The sequence below is a fragment of the Tupaia chinensis genome, unplaced genomic scaffold (assembly GCF_000334495.1).
Source record: "Tupaia chinensis unplaced genomic scaffold, TupChi_1.0 Scaffold000503_1, whole genome shotgun sequence".
Lineage (NCBI taxonomy): Eukaryota > Metazoa > Chordata > Mammalia > Scandentia > Tupaiidae > Tupaia > Tupaia belangeri.
Window position 1 is genome coordinate 2,615,436 of NW_006160015.1, and position 23,800 is coordinate 2,639,235.

A 23,800-nucleotide genomic window follows, 5' to 3' on the forward strand; every position below is an offset into this window, starting at 1 on the left:
TTTGTGTTAAAATAAGAATGTTCACTTTTGCTGCTAATGGGTACTCTCATCTAAATGCTTCAGGAACTAACCCTCTGCCCCTTTATTCTACTACATCATTTGCCTCATAAAAGACTTTTTGGTTATGATGGTGGTAGGACTTGTTATAAGTTTTCTAATTGTGGATAGTTATGTGGTTTAATGTTTCTTTAACAATCCACTAACTTAGCTCTATTTATATTTCTTATTCTCTAACTTCTACAAGATAACAATTTCTTCTACCACATGTTCCTCTTATCTCCTGAAATTGGAAGTGCTAAGAATATCACTGGGCTAATTTATAGTGTTTGATTTTTGCCTGGGTTTCTGGGTCTTTTAGAATCTATTTAATTCCATTCTAAAGAACCATTAAATATTTTCACTTGGCATATGCCAAAAGCCAGACATCTTGCATTATAGCTTGAAATTAAAAACATGACAGTGAGAACTATAACATGTTATTAAAATCAAATGTCAATTACTAAAAACAAGTACCCTTTCATGTAATTATCAAATTAAACTATTTATCTATAGAAAACACTGAAATTGAAGAGTAAATTAAAATCAAAATGCAAATTTCCAAATACAAAGGCGATGCTGCAGCCGCCTTCACTCATTTTGATGTGCTCTGTCTTCTTATGGTAAATGGAATATCCTGGTTGGTTTTGGTAGCAATTAGAGAGTTTGAGGGTTAGCAAGTGGTGTGGTGGTTAAGGTGCTAGACCCAGTGACTAACCATGGCTCATGTCCTGGACCTCACAGCTTGTTTTCTCTCTCTCTTTAATTTTTAACAAATTAAAAAAATAATAATTAATAACATCAAGTAAATATGAGGCCAGCAGGTGATGTGGGGCTTAAGGCACTGGACTTCCATGTGGTTGACCATGGTTCAAATTATGGCAGCTTGTTTTCTCACTTTCTCTCTCTCTAGTGAGTATACATGCCCTATAGCAAATTTAAAAGTAATAACAAATAAATAAATGAATAAAATCAAGTAAATAATTCTCTAAAATAAAGAAACTGGAGGGATCAATAAGATACAAGAGGTATTTCAGGGAACTGCCTATTATAAATAAAATTTCTTGTGTCTTAATGAATATTACAATTGCAAAAGTAGATAAACCTCATTGCAATCCATTGATTGGTGTCATATTATATCGTGTGAATATCATCTTAAAAATCTAGTTTAGGGACCATTGGTGGCATGGAAGTTGAGGCAGCTGGATCCCATATGGAAAACTCCATGGTTTGAGTCTTGAGGGCTTGAGAAGCATGTCAGTCATGTGTCCACGAGTACCCAAGGTTCTAGGAGGAAAGGAAATTGTGTCATGGCCATCCCCCTTGGAAGTGCTTTCTCTCTCTCTCTCTCTCTTTCTCTTTAGCAAATGGCTGTACTCTATAGAAACATTTTAAAATAATCTATTTTAGTATATTGTATTCTCAGTAATCATTAAATAGGAAATAAAGCAATTATAGTTATGGTTTGTGTAGATGTTTAGTACATAGATGCTAAAAATAGATGGTTGAACAAGAGTTGGTAACAGGAGGTGAAAGAAATACACTCCTCCCCCCAGAATGGCTACTTAAATATTATATCAAGCAACTTTAAGTTTGATGTATGTCCTCTACTTTGATCCTTGGGGAAAATGCTTGATTCAGAATAGAAATTCCAGTCCTGTGTGTCCCTTCACTTGTTGCCTCAAGGCTATCATTCACAATGTTCAGGGGTTAAAAAATACCTTTGTATTTGCTGCATGGTCCCATGTATGAAGCCACCCTTAAGGCATTAACCCTATTGTGTCACATAAAAATACTTTCACATATGCAGAGTTCAGAAGTAAACCATAGTGTGGTCCAAAAGTAAACCATTTTCTAAACTTAGGTAATTGATAACAAATGCAGTCAGTGAAATGCTGTTGGATACAAGCCAGATGTTTCCTTCGTCTTACATATTTTATTTCAGTGAGTAGTTAGTACTGCTTAAGCATTCTGCAAGCATTACAGAGAACAGAACATACAATAAATGCCCACAAGAAATGAGAAATATTGAATCAATGGCTATAAAAAGAAGGCAGAGGTTTGGATAGCATTAAATTCGATTCCAATAGATAGGAAACTGTATTTTTGTTGTTGTTGTTTTTTAAATCCTTCTTGGTACTTTTAGGAATGCATAATGGCAAATGCAAGTTTTCTAGCTAACGGTGAGGCCAGATTTTAAAATAATTGCTCTGGCTTTTGTTCCCCAATTTAATAGTTGTATTTCTGGACTATATTATTGAATAGACTCTTGTATTACATAAAGCAGAAAACAAGAAGCCTTGAAAGCTTGCTGCTAAATATAATTCTTTACTTTTCTCTTTTTTTGGTTTAAAGGAAATAATTTTCTACTTTTAAGGTCTAGATACTTTTTGCTAAGATGGTATTTGAGGGTGTTTCAGTCATATCATATTTACTATAGAATTCTTTATACCTAAAAATTTATCAGATTTATATTATAGAATTTCATTCTTTAGGAACTCTTTGAAAGAGTAGTATCCTACACAAATGCTTAAAGTAGTTTCTCAGATTTTATTTTTTAACATTCTTCTGAAATCCAGTATCACACAGTCCTGTACATTTTATGAAAGAAAACCTGAGTTTACTCACTAGAAACACTAAATGTTTATTTTCTAGTTTCAAATACGGCTTATCTAGCAACATTTTCCCCAAACATAAAGTTGTGAATACACGAATTACCTCGAAGATAAACAACTCTTGTAGGTTCTAAGAAAGTCATTTGTGCACCAAAGTAGCCATTTATTACATGACGCTAGTCATTTGACTGACCTAACACAGCTTCCTCGTAGCTGGCTCTAATTTACAACTTGATAGCAGCTGTCACAATGAAATAACCAGGTTCATTATCTGATTTGTTTCTGCCATTCCTGTACTCCTAGAGTCCATTAACAACGGGGATATGTGATTTTTAAATTACTGAATTAGTCATACTTCCATTAAAAGAGTATACTTACAAAGTAAAACAGAGCAGCCTCTTACTATTCTCCTTTCCTTTTCTCTGTTGGGTTGTTTCCATTTATTATATTTAAAGAACATATATTGAGGGGGCCAGCTGGTAGTGTGGTGAAGGTGCTGGACTCTGACATGGTTGACTACAGTTCAAGTACCAGACCTGGCAGCTTGCTTTCTCACTTTCTTTCTCATTCTCTCTCTCTGGTAAAAATCTAAAAACAATAATAAATAAATTAATTAAATTAAGTTAAATAAAATAATTCTAAAAAAAGGAACACATTGGGTCATCAGAAAAGTCATGATGTAATTTTTCACATTTTTCTATGCAAAAGTGCATAGAAAAATGTGTTGTGACTATTCTGACTACCCTAAATATTGAGTACTGTTCTTAGTAAGCAGAGGCTTTACTTGTTCTCTGCTCTATCTTTATGCGTAAGTCAAGGCAAGGTCCATGGGAGGCAGTCAGCACTTAGTAAGCATTTGCTGGATTAATGAACAAATGAAGGAATGAATGAATAGTACACAGGGCGGGGTCTCTTGCTGGTACAGATAAAGAGCCCACCTTGAATGCCAGTTTTCTGTTTGGGGGCTCTCTTAAGACTTAATAATTGGCTGATCTGAAAGGAAGAAAAGGGGCTAGCAGGTGGCCTGGTGATTAAAGCACTGAACACCCCCACATGGCCAACCATGGTGTGAGTTCCAGACCTGGTGGCTTACTTTTTCATTATCTTTCTCTCTCTCTCTCTCTGGTCAAATTAAAATAAATGAGTGAATAAATAAAATTAAATAAATAATTCTTAAAAAAAAAAAGAAATAAAGGAAGAAGTCCCCCAAAATTTGATACCACTAATTTGTCTGGTCTATGTTCAAGTCTCAATCAAAATCTAAGTCACTATGTTGTCATCCTCTCCCCATCACTTAGGTGGGTGTCTGTAGGTCAGGAAATGCAATCTTTCTTTGATGAACAACACAAAGTCTCCAAATTTTATCAGTTCAAGCCAGTGTCAGTGGTGGTGGTGAGATTGGATCATGAAAAATGTCAAAAAGAAAACAAATGATCATTTCAGAACCACTGACAGGTCATGCTAGATCATGCTAGGCCTATTCAAATTGTCAAGAGAAGTCAAAAGTATTTAGGGCTGTGTTGTCACAATTAAAAATGCTACAGAAACTCAACATCTATTCTGTTTGACAAGGCTAATATGATACAATTTCATCTATTGTTTTTTTCTCTATTACCAAAGCAGGGTAGTATCCTGGGTTTCTATTATCTTAATAATTTATCACAGTTTATTTTAATTTATTTAACTTTATTAAATTCCCTGAGGGTTATCTGTCTATATCTATAAAAGAAAACCTCAGTTTACTCATAAGAACACTAAATGTTTATTTTCTAATTTCTATCTATGTCTATAAGTAGATATAGATAAATTTCTTTTTTTTAAAGAATTATTTAATTCTATTTATTTATTTTTAATTTGACCAGAGAGCAACACACAGAGAGAAACAGAAAGTAAGAAAGGAAGACACCAGGTCCAGGACTCGAACTGCGGTTGGTCATGTGGTGTTATGAATTTTCTAACAGCTATATATATATATACACACACATATATATACATGCTCAGTATGTTAAGTTGAATTAATATGTAATGATTATTATGGTTTTATTAACTTGGATAGTCTAAAAGGTTAGATTAGGAACCAGCAGTTAGCATAATGGCTATGTTGCTGGACTCCCATGTAGTCAACCGTGGTTTGTGTCTTGGACCCAGTGGCTTAAAAATCACGCAGGGCGCATGTGCGTGCGTGCCCGAGATCCTGAGAGGAGAATGGAGGAGAAGGGACTGTGGCGTGGCCATCCCCCCTGGGGGGTGATTTCTCGCTCTCTCTCTGTCTCGCTCTGTCTGTCTGGTGAGTGCAAGCACCCTATACCAAAAAAATAAAAAAATAAAAAAATAAATAAAAAATATAAACAACCTCTCCAAAAAAAAAATTTAGATTATGTAATTGTGACAAAGTAAATTCACTTTAATACCTGCTGTAAGAAGCATCCTCTAGCATTTTAGTAATTAAAAAGTAGTGTAGGAAAAAAGTAAAATTCCTGCCTTTTGTCTCACCAACCTTTGCTTTCCTACACTAGGAACCTCTTTTAAAAATCACTCTCTGGAGAATGGAGGAGAAGGGATTGCGGCGTGACCATCTCCCCTGGGGGGTGATTTCTCGCTTTCTGTCTCTATGTCTCTCTCTGTCTGTCTGGCGAGCGCACACGCCCTATAATGAAAAAAAATAAAACCTTTAAAAAAAAAAATCACTCTCTGATTCTCATCGTCTATAAAATCTTAGAAGGTACCAGATGTTTGGAGGAGGTTATGCTGTACAGCCTCACTTTTAAAGTAGATGCAAGATTTACTATAGCTATATAGATGTAATTTCAGCCTTGACTTTTGTGTTCACGAGCTAGGTGTAATCTGCAACATGGCTTCTTGTCAAATAAAAACAATTCTTATCTGTGGAGTGTTGGTATCAATGCCAGACACTCAAAATAACCACAGGATATATCCAAGATGAGTTCTGCTCACAAACTGGTCCCCTCTAGGAAATTTTAATTTAATGTAAACATTTTCCAAGAAAAACATTTTGCATTTAGGCAATGTTCAGAAGGGAAGGATAAGCTGGGTGTGAATATCCAGCAACACCTGGGAAAAGTTCCTAAGCAGAGATGGTCTAGGCCTACATGGGGTTTTCCTCCTACAACATAATTCCTGGTAGCAAGAAGAGGCGAAAGAATCCCTCTCACATTCCTTCTGTTCCTGCCTTGCTCAGCACATCGGTTCATTGTGATGCAGCAAGTGGAAGCTGGCTACGCGTCTTACTGCAGAATGTCATCTGCTACTGGAAAGCAGGTGACGGGGTCTACCTGGGGTGCACTGATGCTTTTCAACTACTATAAAATGGGTCTAGTAGCATCTTCTTTAAAGTTGTCAGGAGCTTTAAGACAAAATGAAAGCTCTTTCTGGAAGAAGTGAAGTTCTTTTTTCCTACAATAGTGACTCGCTAAGAAATTTTTTGAGCACTGTCTGTGCAGGGCACGGAGTTAAACTTCCTGGAGGAGGGCTATGAAAATGCATCCTGAAGAGACACCTGAATTTTTTTCTGAAGATTCAAAAAAACCCAAGAACCTACAGAACTTCAGAGTGGATGGAATACCACTGGGGTTTTTCCCTGAACACTTAAAACACTTCACTTTATAAGTGAAATGCCTTTCTTTTGACATAATCCAGACAATGACTGAGTTAAAAATAGGCACTAATCACTTTCAATTACTTTGTGGCATTGTACAGATCATGAGACTATGCCACCTATTGGACTTTTTTTTCCTTGACAGACGATAGCATGCCACTGTCAACATTTTTGAGGAGCACATGATAATTAAAGAAAAAATAAATCTATGACATGTAAACAGAGACATTAATGTAGCAGAAAGAGAGGCCATGAGGATTTAATAAGGAACATGAGTGAAAGGTTTAATGAAGAGGTGATAGACCCTAGGAGTGAAAGGCTGTAGGTGTAACCAGGGAGAGCACAATTGCACGTACTTTTTGTCAATTCCGAATTTGCTTACCGATCCTTGCCACCACATTCATGAATACTTTAACACTGTTATCTTGGACATAACTGTTTGGAAAATAGAGCTGACACATTTACTAATTTTCATAATAAGTTTGTGAATGAACACATCACACCCAGACATATTTTGCTCTAGAATCTGTTGGTGGTCAACTCTCAATGCCATAGCAACACCAGGAGGAAGAAAACTGGAAGACTTTTCTCAGAGAATCCTAGGATTCAAAGAAAAAGACATAGACAAAAGGGTATGATATGCTTTTATGTAAGACTAACCACTAAGTTCAGTTTTTTATTAAAGTATAGCCAATACATAATGGGTTCAAATTTTAGTTTTAAAATCAAATGATTTTTTGAAACATTCAACTTCACATCAAATTGGTATCTAGGAAACTCAATTGACTAAAACTATAAAGATCTGATTCACATGAAGTCAGACATGAAACCCTGAGAAAAATAAATCAAGTAAGAAGTCACTGGTGCATTTAAAAGTTAAAACGCCTACATATTTAGATTTCTTTTCTCTCATTTTCCAGAGGGCACATGTGTTCTCCAGAGAGAGACAAAGAAAGGAAGAGGGAGAAAGAAACTGAACAGCACTGCCCTCCATGGGTTATGGTCACTTTGTAAGCACTTCTTTTCCATTTCTACTTCCGTTTGAGATTTTGAACACACAGGCAAATCCTCCCAGCATGCTTCTCGAGCTCCCAAATCTGGGACTTGAACAGCGCAGTTGGCCATTGTAGGACCTAGCTACCTTAACCACCATGCCATGGGCTGGCCCGATATTTTCATTTTTTCTCATGCTCTGCTCTAAGCAACAAAATACACATGCCCACTTCCATCAATAAACTGCAGTATGACCAGATAGTCAAACAGTGCAAGAATGACAGCAGATTCAACAGAAAGATATAAATGATCTATGTAATCCCCTGTAATACAATCAGGTTTAGGCTAGTTGTAAAATATGCATACCTTTTTAGATTTCTTAGTGAGAATATTTTTGTTGGCATTATCTGTGTCCCTTGCTTTTGCCAAAATTCACTTAAATCTTACGTCACAGAAGATTAAACTTATTTTTTATTCATATTCCTCACCCATATCTTAGAAAAGAACAAAAAGCTTAGCAAAGACTCATGCCATTTTTGAGTTAGAAGTGTACCATGATGATTAACTTTTAAAAAATCTTCCTCTTTCTTCAAAGAAGCTAACTCAAGATCATACAGATTTTTTTCCCCTTGAAGGGAGTGAGAATAGCACTTCAATTTACTCTTTCTAAAATGATTCTGAGATTTTGTTAGATCATGTCCATTTGATTCCATCCACTCTACAATCCTTTTTTTTCCTAACTTAAAACCTGTTTTCTGTGGCTTTCTGAAGCAAAATAGTGAGTTAGCCAATGGTTTTCACTGCCAGAGCTGAATACCTCTAACCCAAGCACACCTTTGCACAATGAGTTTGGGTTTCTCTGAATTCTAAAACATCTTACGTGTTTTTTCTCTAGCCTACTAGAATTTAGTTGTCAGAAGACTTACTCATGCATTCTGGTGTAGAGGTTTGCATAAATGATGAAGGCCCTCTGAGGCTGACAAATGCCACTGCTATTTTCGCCACTCTGCTTGTCACTATGTAATTGCAGTAAATGCAATTGAATGTACTTTTATTTGAAGGCCATTTGACAGAGGGGGGAAAACACATTTACTATTTCAAGGCCTGTGTATTTTCCTGAGAGAAGTCTACCTATAAAATTTGTCCTTTTATCCTTGGATAGCTATTTAGGAAATATCTTTGGACAGCACCACCCCTTGAATGATTTCTGAAACCCCAAAACACCCATGATTCAAAGACCTTTCTCTGTACCTTACCCATCTCCTTTTTTCCTACCTTCTAAAGACTGGAAAGCAGTTTCATGCTTGCATGCTTGAAGTCTTGTTTTTCACAGAGTGAGAGAGAAAGATTACAAGGTATAGCCAAAATATTGAGCTATTTTCATCCTAGAACCTTAAGGAAGGAGTTGCTCACTGATATCTGTGACTATGTTGACATAATACAAATAAGAAAAAGGGACAGTACTCTGTATTTTTTTCCCCCACAAAATTCTTTTGTAACTTGACTCTTCCAAAAGGAGCACACTGAAATTCAGCAAGTTTACTTTTATCATTGTCAGAGAGATCAGGGTAATTCAGAGCAGCTGGCTTGTACAATTTTTTAAAAGGACTGTTCTTTACTATATATAAGGGAGTCTTATTTTTCAGGATGAAAACAGAAAAAAAAATGCAAAGCCATGTTTACAATTTGCTAAAGCTGTTTTGAATCCTCTCAGTCCCTACAAATCAGCATAACTTTCCACCTGCCCATTAAGCATCATAAACCCTTGCTGTTCTCACAATCAGTGCTTGGATCAGTTCAAATGCTTCTTACCTATAAACAGATTCCACTCTGTGTCGAGATCGGCCTGATTGGCCAAGCAGCCCTTCATGACGTTGAGGCAGTAGTTGTTGCAGGGTCTCACAGTGGGAAGTCCTCGACAGTATGGACAATAGAGCATCTTCATAAGAGCACGGATGCACCCTGGGGTTGGGCTGACCTAGAAATCATTGGACAAGAAGACAAACAAAAGAAATTAGAAATGAGGAAGGATGGGTGGAAAAAACGAAATCTGTTATATCAGTTATATTCTTTTGCAATCATAAATGTGTGTGTGTGTGTGTGTGTACATATACGTGTGTAAAAATTGAAGGCATACAACATAATATTCTTAAAGATTATGAAAATGATAATATCTTTGATTTAATTATCACGCACTGCATGCATGCTTTGAAAAACTATGTTGCACTCAATAAAGATGTCCAATGATTAACTGTAAATAGGAAATTATAAAATAAAGAAATAAAAATAGAAAAATAAAATGCAATTAAAACTAAAAAAAACAAAAGGCTAATGGCAGGGGAGTGGTGCAGCCAAAAATCACTATGCTCTGTGAAGCTGATCCACATGGGAATGCTCTGGCTTTGCATCTCAAGACTTCCCTGAGTAGACCAGGCACATGCCTTCCTATGATCCAGGACTAGTGGAAGTTGGTAGTGGACTGTGGTGTCAAGGTCCTATTGGGAATGTTGTGTCTCTCTCTCTCTTTTTATTTTAATTTTAATTTTTTTTTTATGGTTTGTTTTGCTTTTGGTCATGGAAGAAATAAATTTCACCAAACAAAAAAGAGAAGAAAGACTAAAGAAAGAAAGAAGAAAATGAAAGAAAAAAGAAAAAGTAAAAGAAAAAGAAAGAAAGAAGGAAAGAAGGAAAGAAGGAGAGAAAGAAAGAAAGAACGAAAGAAAGAAAGAAAGAAAGAAAGGGAGGGAGGGAGGGAGAAAAAGAAAGGCAAAATGATTGATAAAGTTCAAGCAGCAAACAGCTAGAGGACTGATCTGAATGCTAACCCTTTTTAATTCTGAGTCTCGAAGGCAGGCAATGTCTGCTAAATACTTACACTTGGCATAGTAATGATAATTTTTTTGAAAAGTCCCTGTCAACATTTTTGTATCTGTATAATGGTAATTCAGCCCTAAAACCTAGACACTGTTTCATTGCAATAGGACATGAAATGAGCTAATGCATGTGAAGGCAATTTGGAAAGTTAAAAGCCCCATAAAAATGTAGGTATTATTAAAGTTTAATGTGAACTTTTAGAAAAATGTCCAACTGGTTATTTGACCCTGTTTCTGAAGGAGGTTGGCAGATATGCTTGCTTTGTACATAACTTTTCTGAAGGATCAGTATCAGCTTGTCTGGGATTTCTGAGATTCATGCCTACTTAGGAACACTGAAACTGCCAATGCACAGTCTTTGGGCACTTGTAGCTTTGTAAGTCCGGAAAAGCCATGGAGAAATCTTGTGAACCCAGTGTTGGCTGTGAAAAGAAATCCTTGCAGTAATTCAGAGAAGCTAGTAATCAATGACAATGCAATAATGTTTACCGCGGATAAGAAAAGTGGTACTCCTCAATTAGTCCATTTTAAGCCAGTGTGGACTTGTTTACTCTCAATGAAAATTCTAATTTGACGTCAAGAGGAAATAATACTTAAAAGAATATAAGCCAACCGTATAAAAAAGATAGAAAGCTCTTTTTCATGACAATAATCAATAAAGATTATTGTCAGGGACCAGCAGATTGTGTGGTGGTTAAGGTGCTGGACTTTCACACAGCTTACCCCAGTCTGAGTCTCAAACCTAGCAGCTTGAAAATCATGCTGGGCACATATGCATGCATGCCCAAACTCCTAGGAGGAGAATGGAGGAGAAGGGATTGTGGTGTGGTCATTCCTCCTGAGGGGAGTGATTTCTCCCTTTCCCACTCTCTGTTTCTGTCTGTTTCTCTCGCTCTGATAAACACATGTGCTCTATGGCAAAAACCTAAAAAAGAAATTATTGCCATATTTACTTGATTTGTTCTAGATAATTTGGGTGTTTTAGTCAAGGAATTGTTGCTGTGCTGAGTTCTAGATCTGAAAGAAAAATCGAACTTGTGTCATGTGGACCATTTTTGTGAGAACTATAAGTTTATAAAATAGAACTAGGTTCATCAGTGACATCTATGTGACAAGACCATTAAAATACTAACAAAACATACCACCAATGTATTGGCGGGACAATAAGAAGTATGTATTTCAAAATAAATGAGTATTTTCAACTAAGGTAACTATTCTGTCATTCTATTATCTACCTAAAAGGCAAGTTTGAGATTTTTAATAGAAGGCTTTAGTTTTTGTAACATTTTCTTAATTTTACTCTTTATACTGACAAGGTTCTTAATAGGTCATTTCAAAAAATGAAATCACCTATTTATTTATTTAGGCACCAATATTTCAAGTTGTCCTTTTGAGTTTTTTTTTATTTCCTTTCTAAAATTGTACGAAAATGTCAAACACAGAAAAAGTGAAATACTTTTAGATTAAACAGTTATATTCCATCTACCAGACTGTGTAATTTACATTATCCTATACTTGGTTTTTCACAGATCTATCCATTAATCCAACTTATTTTTACACCAAATTAATATTGGTTTATTTATATACTTATTTTCTAGAGAGGGTGTGTGCTCGACAGAAAGAGAAAGAGATAGAGGTAAAGTGAAAAACCATCTCTCATGGGGAATGGCCACACCACAATCCCTTCTCCACTTCTCTTATTGGGATTTGGGGCATTCACCCTCTCTGAGAGTGTTTTTCAAGCTGCTGGGTCTGGGACTGGAACTGCTGGTTGGCTATGTGGGATCCATCTCTTCAACCACCATGCCACTGGCTGATCCAATATCTTTTAATTTATTTATTTTTATTCCAAAGTAGTATCTTTTCTATTTTTATTTTTACTGGTAATTCATATTGGCTTGAATAAAATAGAATCAACATGATCAAAGATAGACTGTTAGGGCAAGACTTTGCAGAATAGTAATACAGAGTTTTGCAAGACAGACTCCCATTAGAATGTTTTACGTTCACATCTGGAGACCTTCCTGACCATGCCAGGTGTGTGTGTGCCCATGAAACAAGCTGGCTCTATGTATGGGTGGACTCTAGTGTGAAGTCTCTGTTGGAGTGCCTGTCTGTCTCTTTTTGTCTCTCTCACTAATAAAAGAAAAAACAAACAAACAAACAAACAAACAAACAAAACCCACACCAAACCTAGATAGTGCACATTAAGCACCCACATGAGTGAAGTAAACATTAATTTTTCTATGGGGTGCATGTGCTTACCAGAGGGAGGTAAATAGGGTGAGAGTGAGATTTCACACCCCCACTCCTCCAGGTAATGGACATGCTGCAATTCTCTCTCCTACATTTTCCTTTAGAGATTTTTGGGCACACATGCATAAGCACTGGTGTGATTTTCAAACCTTTGTATCTGGGACTAAAACCACACAGTTGACCATTTGGGATCTAGCTGTGTAAATCTCCATGCCATCTGCTGGCCTTGGTCTTTCTTTATAAAGGTATTTAGTGAATGGTTAAGTAGCCAATAATTCTAAAACTTATTTTCCAACAAGAAAACCATAATACAAAACAAAAGTGAGGTGTCGGTTGACTTTTTCTTCAATGACATATTAATGTCATCATATCATTTTCTCCAGAGAGATTATTTCACTGAAAATGCCAAATTTTATTCAAAATCAAGCAGCAATGTTTTCACATTTTCTTCTGTCCACATTTGTCTGAAGCCATTCACATACACACACACACACACACACACACACACACACACACACACACACAAACATAAATAGGAAAAATGATTCTGTATTCCCCTTTCAGTTTAATATGGAACTTTAAATCCTCATACATTTTCTTTCCTTCACATGGTTGTAATCTGAGAGGCTGTACCATAGAATTTTTAAAAAAATTAATGATTTAATTATTTTGTATATCACATTTAATCACATCTACCTTTACAGTGTGTAACATTTCTTTCTTCAGTATGATTACCATGTGTATCAGTCAAGACAAAGACATTACTATATACGTCATCATCAGCGAATAGCTTTTCTTTTTTTTCTTTTTCTTCCCATTCCCTTCCCTCCATTATCTATCCCATCATCACCCCTATCCTTACCATCTCTAGCCTCTACTGTTACCCTCCCTGCTACTATACCTTCCAAACTTGCTGTTTGATACGAAGTGCCATAGGATTTTATTTTCCATTGACTTCCCATTTCTTTTCTTACCCTAATGCTTTTCTCCAGAAACTTATCTTATTTTCACACAAGCCAACTAAGTTATTTGAACAATCAAATCCATTGGCTTTTGGTTTTCTCACCATTATTACTGCTTACTACATGACATTTGCTGCTTCTTTTAGTGTCCCAGTAGAAAATGTAGCACATTTGCCAATAAATGTCAAGTTTTTGTTTGTTTCTTGAAGTTTATTTATGCTATATCCACGAAAGAAAGAGAGAGAGGTAGAGGGAAATAGAGAGAGAGTCAAGCACCCACAATGGGGTCTTCACACTGCAGTCCGTCTCCAGTCTCAGTCATCCCTGGAACACAGGTTTGCATATGCACTTAGCATGCCAAGGGAGGTTCCAGGACTGAACTTTCCCCGTGTGGTTCCAGCTGAGCTACCACTGAGCCACCACCTGGCCCCAAGATGCACTTTGAGGTCGTTTGTGTTATATTATGTCTTGTTTATCATTATAACCCTCACTGCTCTGGACAACATGCACATGACATAAGATATTATGATTATGACTTAGGTACTCTAAGTGCCTTTACAAATAGAACTCTACAGGGTTTCTCCATTTCTTTGCTACATTGATATTCAAACAAAAGAACAACATGGTTTTATGCATCTTAGCATTCAATTGCTGCACTTTTTTTAAAAGGCTATTGATTACATTAATTCCAAAGCTTTTCTTTTCTCTCTCTCTTTTTTTTTTAAAATTGTGTTTGAACTAGTACAATTTTTTTTTTTTGAGAGGTTTTTCACTATAGGGCGCATGCGCTCGCCAGACAGAGAGAGACAGAGAGACAGAAAGCGAGAAATCACCCCCCAGAGGGGATGGCCACGCCGCAATCCCTTTTCCTCCATTCTCCTCTTGGGATCTTGGGCATGCACGCACACGCGCCCAGCGTGGGTTTTAAGCCACCGGGTCCGGGACGCGAACCACAGTCGACCACGTGGGAGTCCAGCGACATAGCCATTACGCTAACTGCTGGTTCCCTGAACTAGTACAATTTTTTCAGTCTGACATTTCAGATGAGTTTCCAACTCTGGATTGCAACCAACAAAAAAATTGAATAGTCTTAATCATCTGAAAGAACAATGTTGTTCAAAATAAATGTGGGTTTATGATGATAATAAAAAAATTTTTAAAAAATTAAAAAAAAAATGTGGGTCTTAGAGAACTTTTGGAAATGACATCCTTCCTGGTCAAATTAAAGGCATCTGAAGAAGAAAAAAAATGGAGTATGAGGTATCAGAGTTGAAGCTTTCATGTTCACAAACCATATGTTTTGAGCTTTCTCAACTGCATGCTTGAGTTAAAAATTTTAACCGAAGTCATTACTTCAACCCGAAGACTTTAAAAGTAAGGCTCTGAAAAGAAGGTTGTTTTAAACACCAGTTGTGTGAATGGACATTTCTATTTTTAATGGCTTTTTAAAAATTTTACTCTAGCTACTCTTTAAAAACCTTCCTGTTTTGAATTAATATAGACTTACAAGGAGATGAAAGAATGAAGTCCTGCACACCCTTTGTTTACCTTCACTTACTGCTGCCATTTTATATAGTTGTGGCACTACAGCAGCGTGAGAAAACTGACCTTAGCACAGTGCTCTTAACCAGTCTATGCAGCTTATTCACCTCGCACGGTGTGACACCTGCATTCATTTCGGCTTGTGTGTGTGTGTGTAAACAGCCCTATGTAATTTTATCCCGGTTATAAATTCGTGTGACCACCATCACACTTAACACACAGAACTGCTCTGTCACTACAAAGAAGTCCCTTGTGCCACCTCTCCTCAACCTCTGTCCACCTCACCTGGTAACCACTAATCTATTTTCCATTCTGTAATTTTGTCATTTCCAAAAAGTTATATAAATGTAATCATACATTATGTAACCTTTTGCATTTTTCACCCCCACAGAGCATCATGCTTTTGGATCCTTCCAAGCTGTTGATTCTTTTTCATTACTGAGTAGTGTTCCATTGTCTACAAGTACTCAGAAACCCATATTTAACTTGAACAATATTGCTCTTTTAGATGATTAAAAGATGAATAATTCCATCATTGTTTGTCTACCTGCTAATAGATATTTGTTTTATTTCTAGTACTTCTCTATGGGGAGTAAAGCTGTGGTGAACACCCATGTACAACTTCTTCCATGCTGTAAGTTTGCCCCTCTCTGGGATAAATATTCATTTTGTGCAATTGATAGGCCACATTGTTGGTGCATGTTCAGTTTTGTTAGAAATTGTCAAGTGAAGGAACCAGCAGTTAGCGTAATGGCCATGTTGCTGGATTCCCACGTAGTTGACCGCGGTTCATGTCCTGGACCCAGTGGTTTAAAACTCACGCCGGTGCATGTGCGTGTGTGCCCAAGATCCCGAGAGGAGAATGGAGGAGAAGGGATTGTGGCAAACCATGACCCCTGGGGGGTGATTTCTTGCTTTCTGTCTCTATGTCTCTCTCTGTCTGGCAAGCGCACACGCCCTATAGCAAAAAACCGCTCCAAAAAAAAAAAAAAAAGAAATTGTCAAGTGATTTTTCCAGACTGGCTGTAGTGTTCTACATTTCTTCCAGTAATGTGTGAGAGATTCATTTTTTTTTCACATTCTTACCAGTCCTATATTTGCTATTATAATTAATCAAAAATATTGTAATTTTTGTCATTCTAATAGGTGCATTATCTACTTCAAATTTTGTTTTGAAATTCTTCTGGATAACGTCTCTACCAGTGTTCTAGCCTTAATGGGTTCTAGTGAATGTTATATCTAAACTTATTCAAAATCTGGTCTCTGGAAAATATGCAACAGTAAACAACAACAACAGCAACAGCAACAAAACCCTCTGAAATATTACTAAGTCTATATATTTAGAAAAATAAGATAAAAGAAAGGAATCCTAAAAACTCATACTTAAAATTCAAAATAGAATAATACAATATCTCAAACATAGAATGCTAAGCCAGCCAGGTGGCACAGTGGTTAAGGTGGTTGGATCCCACATGGCCAATCATGTGGTTTCAGACCCAGATGCTTGAAAAACACTCCTAGCATTGGCATGTGTGTCTGTGCCCAGAATCCTGAGAGAAGAATGGAGGAGAAGAGATTGTGGTGTGGTCATCCTCCTGGGGGTTGCTTTCTCTCTCTCTCTGTCTCCAGTGAGTGCACACTTCCTCCAGCAAATTAAAAACAAAACAAATATATATGTATGTATGTGTATATATATATAGAGAGAGAGAGCTCCAGAACGTTGTGAATTTGGGGATTTGGGGGGATATTTGACAAAAAATTTTACGAAAGAAAATTGTGTTCTTTTAGCAACAATAAAGAAAACAGTCCCTCTCAAAAAATAAGATCTTGAGGTTGTTATTTTTCTGTTGGTGATATTGTATTCTTTTTTAGTTTTTTAAAAAAAAACAACATTGGCACAATTTTGTAGATATTAAAAGTAGACTAGGAAATAAATTTCGGTTAAAGAGTAAGTTGATAATATTATTCTATTTTGTACTGATTTAAGCTCTCACTTAAATTTGATAAGTTGTTTTTCACCACTAATAATTCTTTGCCAGGAGTTCACTACATTAAGAGGAAAAAGAAAATAGTCAATGGTTCCCATTTCATTATCCTCTTCTTGGAAAGACAGACACAAGTTTGTAAGTCAGCTAAGTAAGCTTTCCATAAGAATCCCTTGATTCTCAGAGTTAGTCAGTCTTTTAACTTCCGATGCTATTTGTGTACAATATTGGTTTGTTGGAAAAGTCATGACATATTTAATTTGTCATGACTTTTCCAACAAACCAATACATGACAAAAATGATCATTTTATAGTTGCTATTACAGTTTACTAATTTTGAGGCAATCATGCCACTTATAACCCAGGTTCCCTACTGAATAACTATAAAATAAACAAATAACATAGAACTCTTGAAGCTCTTAGTTTGAAATCTTATGGTTGTGTTAATGTTTTTCCTTATTTTTTTGAGTGTGTGTGTGTGTGTGTGTGTGATGTGTGGTCATAAATAGGGTCTTGCCATCTGTGCATGATCCTCTAGTCTCAGTCTCTGAAGTAGGTGGGACTACAGTTCATGCATCACTTCACCTGGCTTGTTTTAAGGGTGGACCAGGAATTGAACTCAAGCCCCATATGTGACCTCAGCCTTCTGGACAGCAGTGTTCAGTGTGTGCTACAGAAGTTGCATAATTGTTTTTTAAAGGTTAAAGTGTAATATATTGAAATGTGGCAAGGACTATAAAAAGAAGCCTTAATAAAGTTGTGTTGGGAAATAGAACAAAGAATTATCTACCTGTCTATTCAGGTATGTCAAAATGTTATAGCAAGAAATTCTTATGTTTTATAAATGGGATTTGAGGCATATCATATCCTTAGCGATATAATAGCAATTCACTTCAGGTCTTTAATATGCTTAAGATTTCCATATCTGGCCCAGCATTCATGCATTGGTGCTCACATTAGCAATTCCTACGAGTAACTAATGTAAAATGACTGTTTTTTTCCTTTTTTTTTTTTTTTTGTTGAGAAAGTTATTTTGCTATAGGGTACATGTGCTTGCCAGAGAGACAGAGTGACAGTGAGAAATCACTCCCCAGGGAGAATGGGCACACTGCGATCCCTTCTCCTCCATTCTCCTCTCAGGATCTTGATCACACACGCACACGCACCCAGCATGAGTTTCAACCCATTGGGTCTGGAACTCGAACTGTGGTCGACTATGTGGGAGTCCAGCGATGAAACCATTACACCATCTGCTGATCCCCAAATGATTGTTTCTTAAAACATTAAATAAACAAGAAAACATGAAAACTATTTATCTGTATATACACACAATGACCACATTCTCAGGAAATCATTTTTTTTTTTTTGGTTGTCATTTAACCAAAATACTCAAATATATTTATTTGTCTTCTGCTCTTAAAACACAAGTAAGCTAATGTAACTGAATTATTTAACTGGAATAAATTTTAAATGTGTTTTTGATTAGGAGTTGATGCATCCTGCGTATTTGTAATGTACAGTCATATAAAATAATGAGCTGTTTCTACTTACAATTTTAATATAGTACCAGATCTTCAAGTGTCTTCTGAAACCTTTAAGAATGACTAAATTACATTACAAGTTGTCATGTTAACTGATTTTAAGTATAATTCTTTAACAATTGATAACTTCTAAATAGGCTTTGTAGTAAATTCATGAGAACTTTAATTTGTTTCTATTTTGTTCAATCAGGTGACTTTCATTCAACCAACCTTTGCTGGGGTAAATAAAGAGACCCTGAACCAGGCTAAGGATGCTCAGAGTATATTTATTTACAGTCATTTTTGCAATGTAATAGGAACCCATGAAAGGCTACTTGACTCGGAATGATTAAGTAGGGGTTAAGGCGGAGAGGTCCTGGAGGAAGCCATGTAACAGACACCAGCTGGAAGAATGCAAGATGCATAACACTGCAGAAATGGCAAAGGAGGGAGTGCCAGGAATTGATCTCTTCAATGGAGAAACTCAACTATTAAGTCAACAAAAATAAAATAAGTTTTAAAAATTCTGAAATAAGTTTTAAAAATTCTGAAATTTGGGGCCACATGGTGGTTGGGGGTGCTGGATTCCCACATGGCTGACCATGGCTCAAGTCCCAGACCTGGTGGCATTCTCTCTCTCTCTCTGCCTCATTGTGGGCAAATCAAAAATAACTATAATAATAAATAAAATAAGGGCAATACTTTAAAAGAATTAAAATTCTGGATTTAATTTTAAAACCTTATGGCAAGCAACACAGTATTTCATCTAGAAAGGGACTACTGGAAAGGATCTGGGTTCACGTCTTGGGCGTACCCTGAGCACACTGGTGTATACTCAAGCCTGCCCAGGATCTGTACTGACTGGGACTATGGGTGTATCAGTGTAAAGGCCCCCTTGGAGATGTTTGTCAGACTCTCTTTATATCTGTCATGGCAGAAATAAATAAATAAACTTAAAGAAAGAGACTGCTAAATTTCAGTAAGAAAAAAAATCTAAATCTCAAGTCTTAAGAAATTAAAAAGTTGCAAACACTCTGACCACAATGGAATGAACTAAAAATCAGTAACAGAAGGAAAACTAGAAGATTCACAAATATGCAGAAATTAAACCACATACTTCCTTCTTTTTTTCTGAGAGTTTTTTGCTATAGGGTGCGGGCAGGTGCTTGCCCTCTCCAGAAAGACAGAGGGAGACAGATAGACAGAAAGTGAGAAATCGCCCCCCAGGGGGGATGACCATGCCACAATCCCTTCTCCTCCATTCTCCTCTCCAGATCTTGGGCATGCACGCACATGTGCCTAGTGTGAGTTTAAGCCACCAGGTCCGGGACTTGAACCTGGTTGAATACATGGGAGTCCAGCAACATAGCCATATGCCAACTGGTGGTCCCAAACAACATACTTTTTATACAACCAATGGTTGAAAAATAAATCATTAGGGAGATTAGAAAATACTTAGATGAATGAAAATGAAAACATAGCATGTCAAAATTTATACCCATAAATATTTACATGAACAGATAAGAACTAACTCAAGTCAAGAATATAACTGTATTTTAAGGAACTAGGAAAAGAAGAAAACATTATACCCAAAGCTGGTAGAAGGAAAAAAATAATAAAGATTAGAAAAGAGATAAACAAAATAGCAAATAAAGAAAAAACAGAGAAAGTCAATGAAAACTAAAGTTGGAGTTTTGGAATAATCGACAAATTGACAAACCTTTAGCTAGTCTAAACAACAAAAGAGAAGAAACAAGTAACTGAAATTAGAAATAAATGTAGGTATATTATTCCCAAACTTACAGAGATAAAAACAACTATATAAAAGGAGTAATTTACTGCTATAATGGGTTGAATAGTGTCCCCTCAAAATGCATATTCATCCAGAACCTATAAATGTGACCTTACTTAGAAATAAGAAGTCTGTGGATATAAACAAAGTGAGGATCAAGAGAATATCACATGTGAGTATTACCAAAGACTGAGTGGGTTAAACAACAGAAATAAATGAGTTCATAGTTCAGGAACCTAGAAGTGTGGGGGACAGAAGCCCATGGTCATTTCAATTATGAAGAAAAGGCATTTGACAAAGTCCAATGTACTATTGTGGTAGAAAATATATAGAATCTTAGAAACAGGAGGAAAGTTACTAAACATGATAAAGATCATTCACAAAAATCCATAGTTAACACCATAATCATACTCAATGGTAAGAGACTGAAAGACTTCTCCCTAAGATCAGGAAAAAGACAAGGAGGTCTACTTTCACCACTGTGATTCAACATTATATTGAAAATACTAGTTAGAGTTATTAGACAAGAGAAAATAAACAATAGCTAAAAGGAAGAATTGGGGCTGGCACTGTAGCCTAGTGGTTGAGGGAGCTGGATTCCACATTCTTGACAGAGGTTCAAATTGCAACCTAAGTAGTTTGAAAAACTTGCCAGGCTGGTGTGTGTGTGTGTGTGTGTGTGTGTGTGTGTGTGTGTGCCCCAAATCCCAACAAAAATGGAAAAATCGTGAAGAAGAAGTTGCAATATAACCATGCCCAATTGGAGAGTGCTTTCTCCTTCTTTCTCTCTCTCTCTCTCTCTCTCTCTCTCTCTCTCTCTCTAGTAAACACATCCACACTCTGGCAACTAAAAAAAAAAATGAAAGAAAGAATGAATTTAAACTATTTCTACTCACAGATGATATGATCCCATAAATAGAAAATTTGAAAGAATCCACAAAACACTAGTAGAGTTAATAAAATTCACCAAAGTTGCAGGATAAATGAGCAGTATGCAAAAAATCCATAGTGTTTTGTCAGCCGGCAATGAACAATATGGAAAGAAAATTAGGAAGACCATTCCTTTAGCATCAAAAAGAATAAAATATCTAGGAATAGTTTGGCTGAGAAAGTGATAAGTTTTATATAAAAATAAAAAAAGTATAAAACAATGCTGAAAGAAATTATGAGAAGACCTAAATAAGTGAAAAGAATACTGTGTTCACAAATTAGAAAACTAAATATTGCTGAGATAGTAATACTATTCAAACATTTGCTGATTCACTGCAACTCCTAACAAAATTCCAACAACTTTTCCTTGCAGAAATAAAAAAAAAAAATCAATTCTAATATTTATATGGAGTTGCAATTAGACCAAATAGCTAAGCAATATTGAAAAAGAAGAGGTGAGTTCAAAGACTTACACTTCCCGATTTCAAAATTCACTACAAAGCTCAAGTAATCAACACAGTGTGGTAGGTATTGTACAGCAATGTCATTTCTGGGCATGTATCCAAAAGAATTGAAATGGGCTCTCAAAGAGATATTTGTGCTCTTGTGTTCATTGAAGCAAGTGGTGAGAACAAATTAAATATTTATCAATGGATGGATGAAAAAATAAATCATGGTATATACAATATGGATATATTTAGTTTTTGTAAAGAAGGAAATCCTATCACATGCTTAAGCATAGATGAACCTTGAGGACATTATGCTAATTGAATAAGCCAGACACAGTACAAATACTGCATAATTTTACTTATATGAGATATCTGAAGTAGGTAAATTTATGGAAGCAGAAAGTATAATCTGGTTGCTAGTAATGAGAGAGTGGGGGAAATGGGATTACAGGTCAATGATAACAAAGCTTCTGTCATGTGAGGTAAACATGTCCTAGAGATGTGCTTCACAATAATGTACAGTTAACAATACTGTCAAATAAAATTAGCTACGAAGGTAGACCTCGTGTGTTATGTAATTTTTACAACAATATTAATACTAACAATGATAACAACACAGTGTTACTCTCATAAGAATAAATATATAGGGAACCAGCAGTTAGCGTAATGGCTATGTCGCTGGACTCCCACGTAGTCGACCGCAGTTCGCATCCCGGACCCGGTGGCTTAGAACTCACGTCGGGCACGTGTGTGTGCGTGCCCAGGATCCTGAGAGGAGAATGGAAGAGAAGGGATTGCGGCGTGACCATCCCCCCTGGGGGGTGATTTCTCACTTTCTGTCTCTATGTCTCTGTCTGTCTGGCGAGCGCACGCGCCCTATAGCGAAAACTTCTCCAAAAAAAAAAAAAGAATAAATATATAGATCAATGAAGTGGAAGTGAGAGACTATACATTAGCCCATGTATTTATGGCAAATTGATATTCAACAGGTGAAAAGACTATTCAATGAGGATAGAATAGTCTCTCTAACAAGTTCGGGTGGGATCAGTGAGTAGCCACATGCAAAAGAATGAAGTTAAATTCTATGTCATCCCATGTACAAAAATTAACTCAAAATGAACCTAGGGCCTAAATACAAAAACAAAAATTACATAATTTTTAAAAAACAAAAAACAGGAGAAATAGATGGGGTACATCTTCATGACCTTAGATTTGGTCATGGATTCTTATATATGACAACAAAAGGAAAAAATACATAAATTGGACTTCATAAATATTAAAAACTTTTGTGTTTCAAACAACATTATCAAGAAAGTGAGAAGACAGCCTATAAATGGGAGAAAATATTTACAATTCATGAATCTGATAAGGGCCTAGTATCTAGAATCCTACAACTCAACAAAAGATAAATACCACAATTAAAGACTAGGTAAAAAATCTTGAAAAGACATTTCTCTAAAGAAGACATTCAAATGGCCAACAAACTTGTGAAAAAAATGCTCAATATCATTAGTCAATTAAGAAATACAAATCAAAATGAGACACAATTATGCAACAGTAGGATGGCTATAATAAAATAGACAGGTGATAACAAGAGGTCAGATGGGTGTAAAGAAATTGAAATGCTTATTAATAGTATTAGGTTGTCAGAAAAGTCACATTATATTTTTCCTGTGTTTTTCTATGCAAAAAATGCATCATGACTTTTCCGACTACCCCCTACAATGGTGTGGCTGTACTGAGAAGTAGTTCAGGAGTTCTTTCAAAGGTTAAACATAGAACTACCATGTGTTTCAGTAATCCTACTCCTACTTATATGCCCAAGAAAACACACACCACAAAAAAAAAAACACTTTTATACAAACGTTTATAGCAGCATCTTTCCTAAATAGCCCAAAACTGGAAACAACCCAAACAATCCTCAACTGAAGAACAGATAAATTGTGCTACATCTACACAATAAAATATATTCAGCAATTAAAAGGGATAAAATTTTGATAGATTACACATCGTGGATGAACTTTGAAAACACGCTGTGACAGAACCAGCCATAGAAGATAACACATTATATGATTTCATTTACATGAATTGTCCAAAATAGGCCACTGACAGTGATGGGAACCAGGGTAGTTGTCAGGGAAGAGGGCAGCCGTGGGGAATGGAGAGTGACCGTTAATGGATCAGTTTTCATTTGTGTGATGAAAATGCACTAGAGTGAGATGGTGGAAAGAG

At 36.2% G+C, this 23,800-nt stretch overlaps 1 protein-coding gene across 1 annotated transcript in view; it reads right to left on the minus strand.

The window, feature by feature from the left end:
* The window catches only part of GPC6 (glypican 6), a 1,323,196-nt gene that overhangs the window by 413,869 nt on the left and 885,527 nt on the right, over window positions 1-23,800 (minus strand). The window contains exon 4 of the mRNA XM_006156610.3: window positions 9,073-9,238. Coding sequence (XP_006156672.1) covers window positions 9,073-9,238 — 166 coding nt within the window. The remainder of the gene's footprint in view (window positions 1-9,072; window positions 9,239-23,800) is intronic.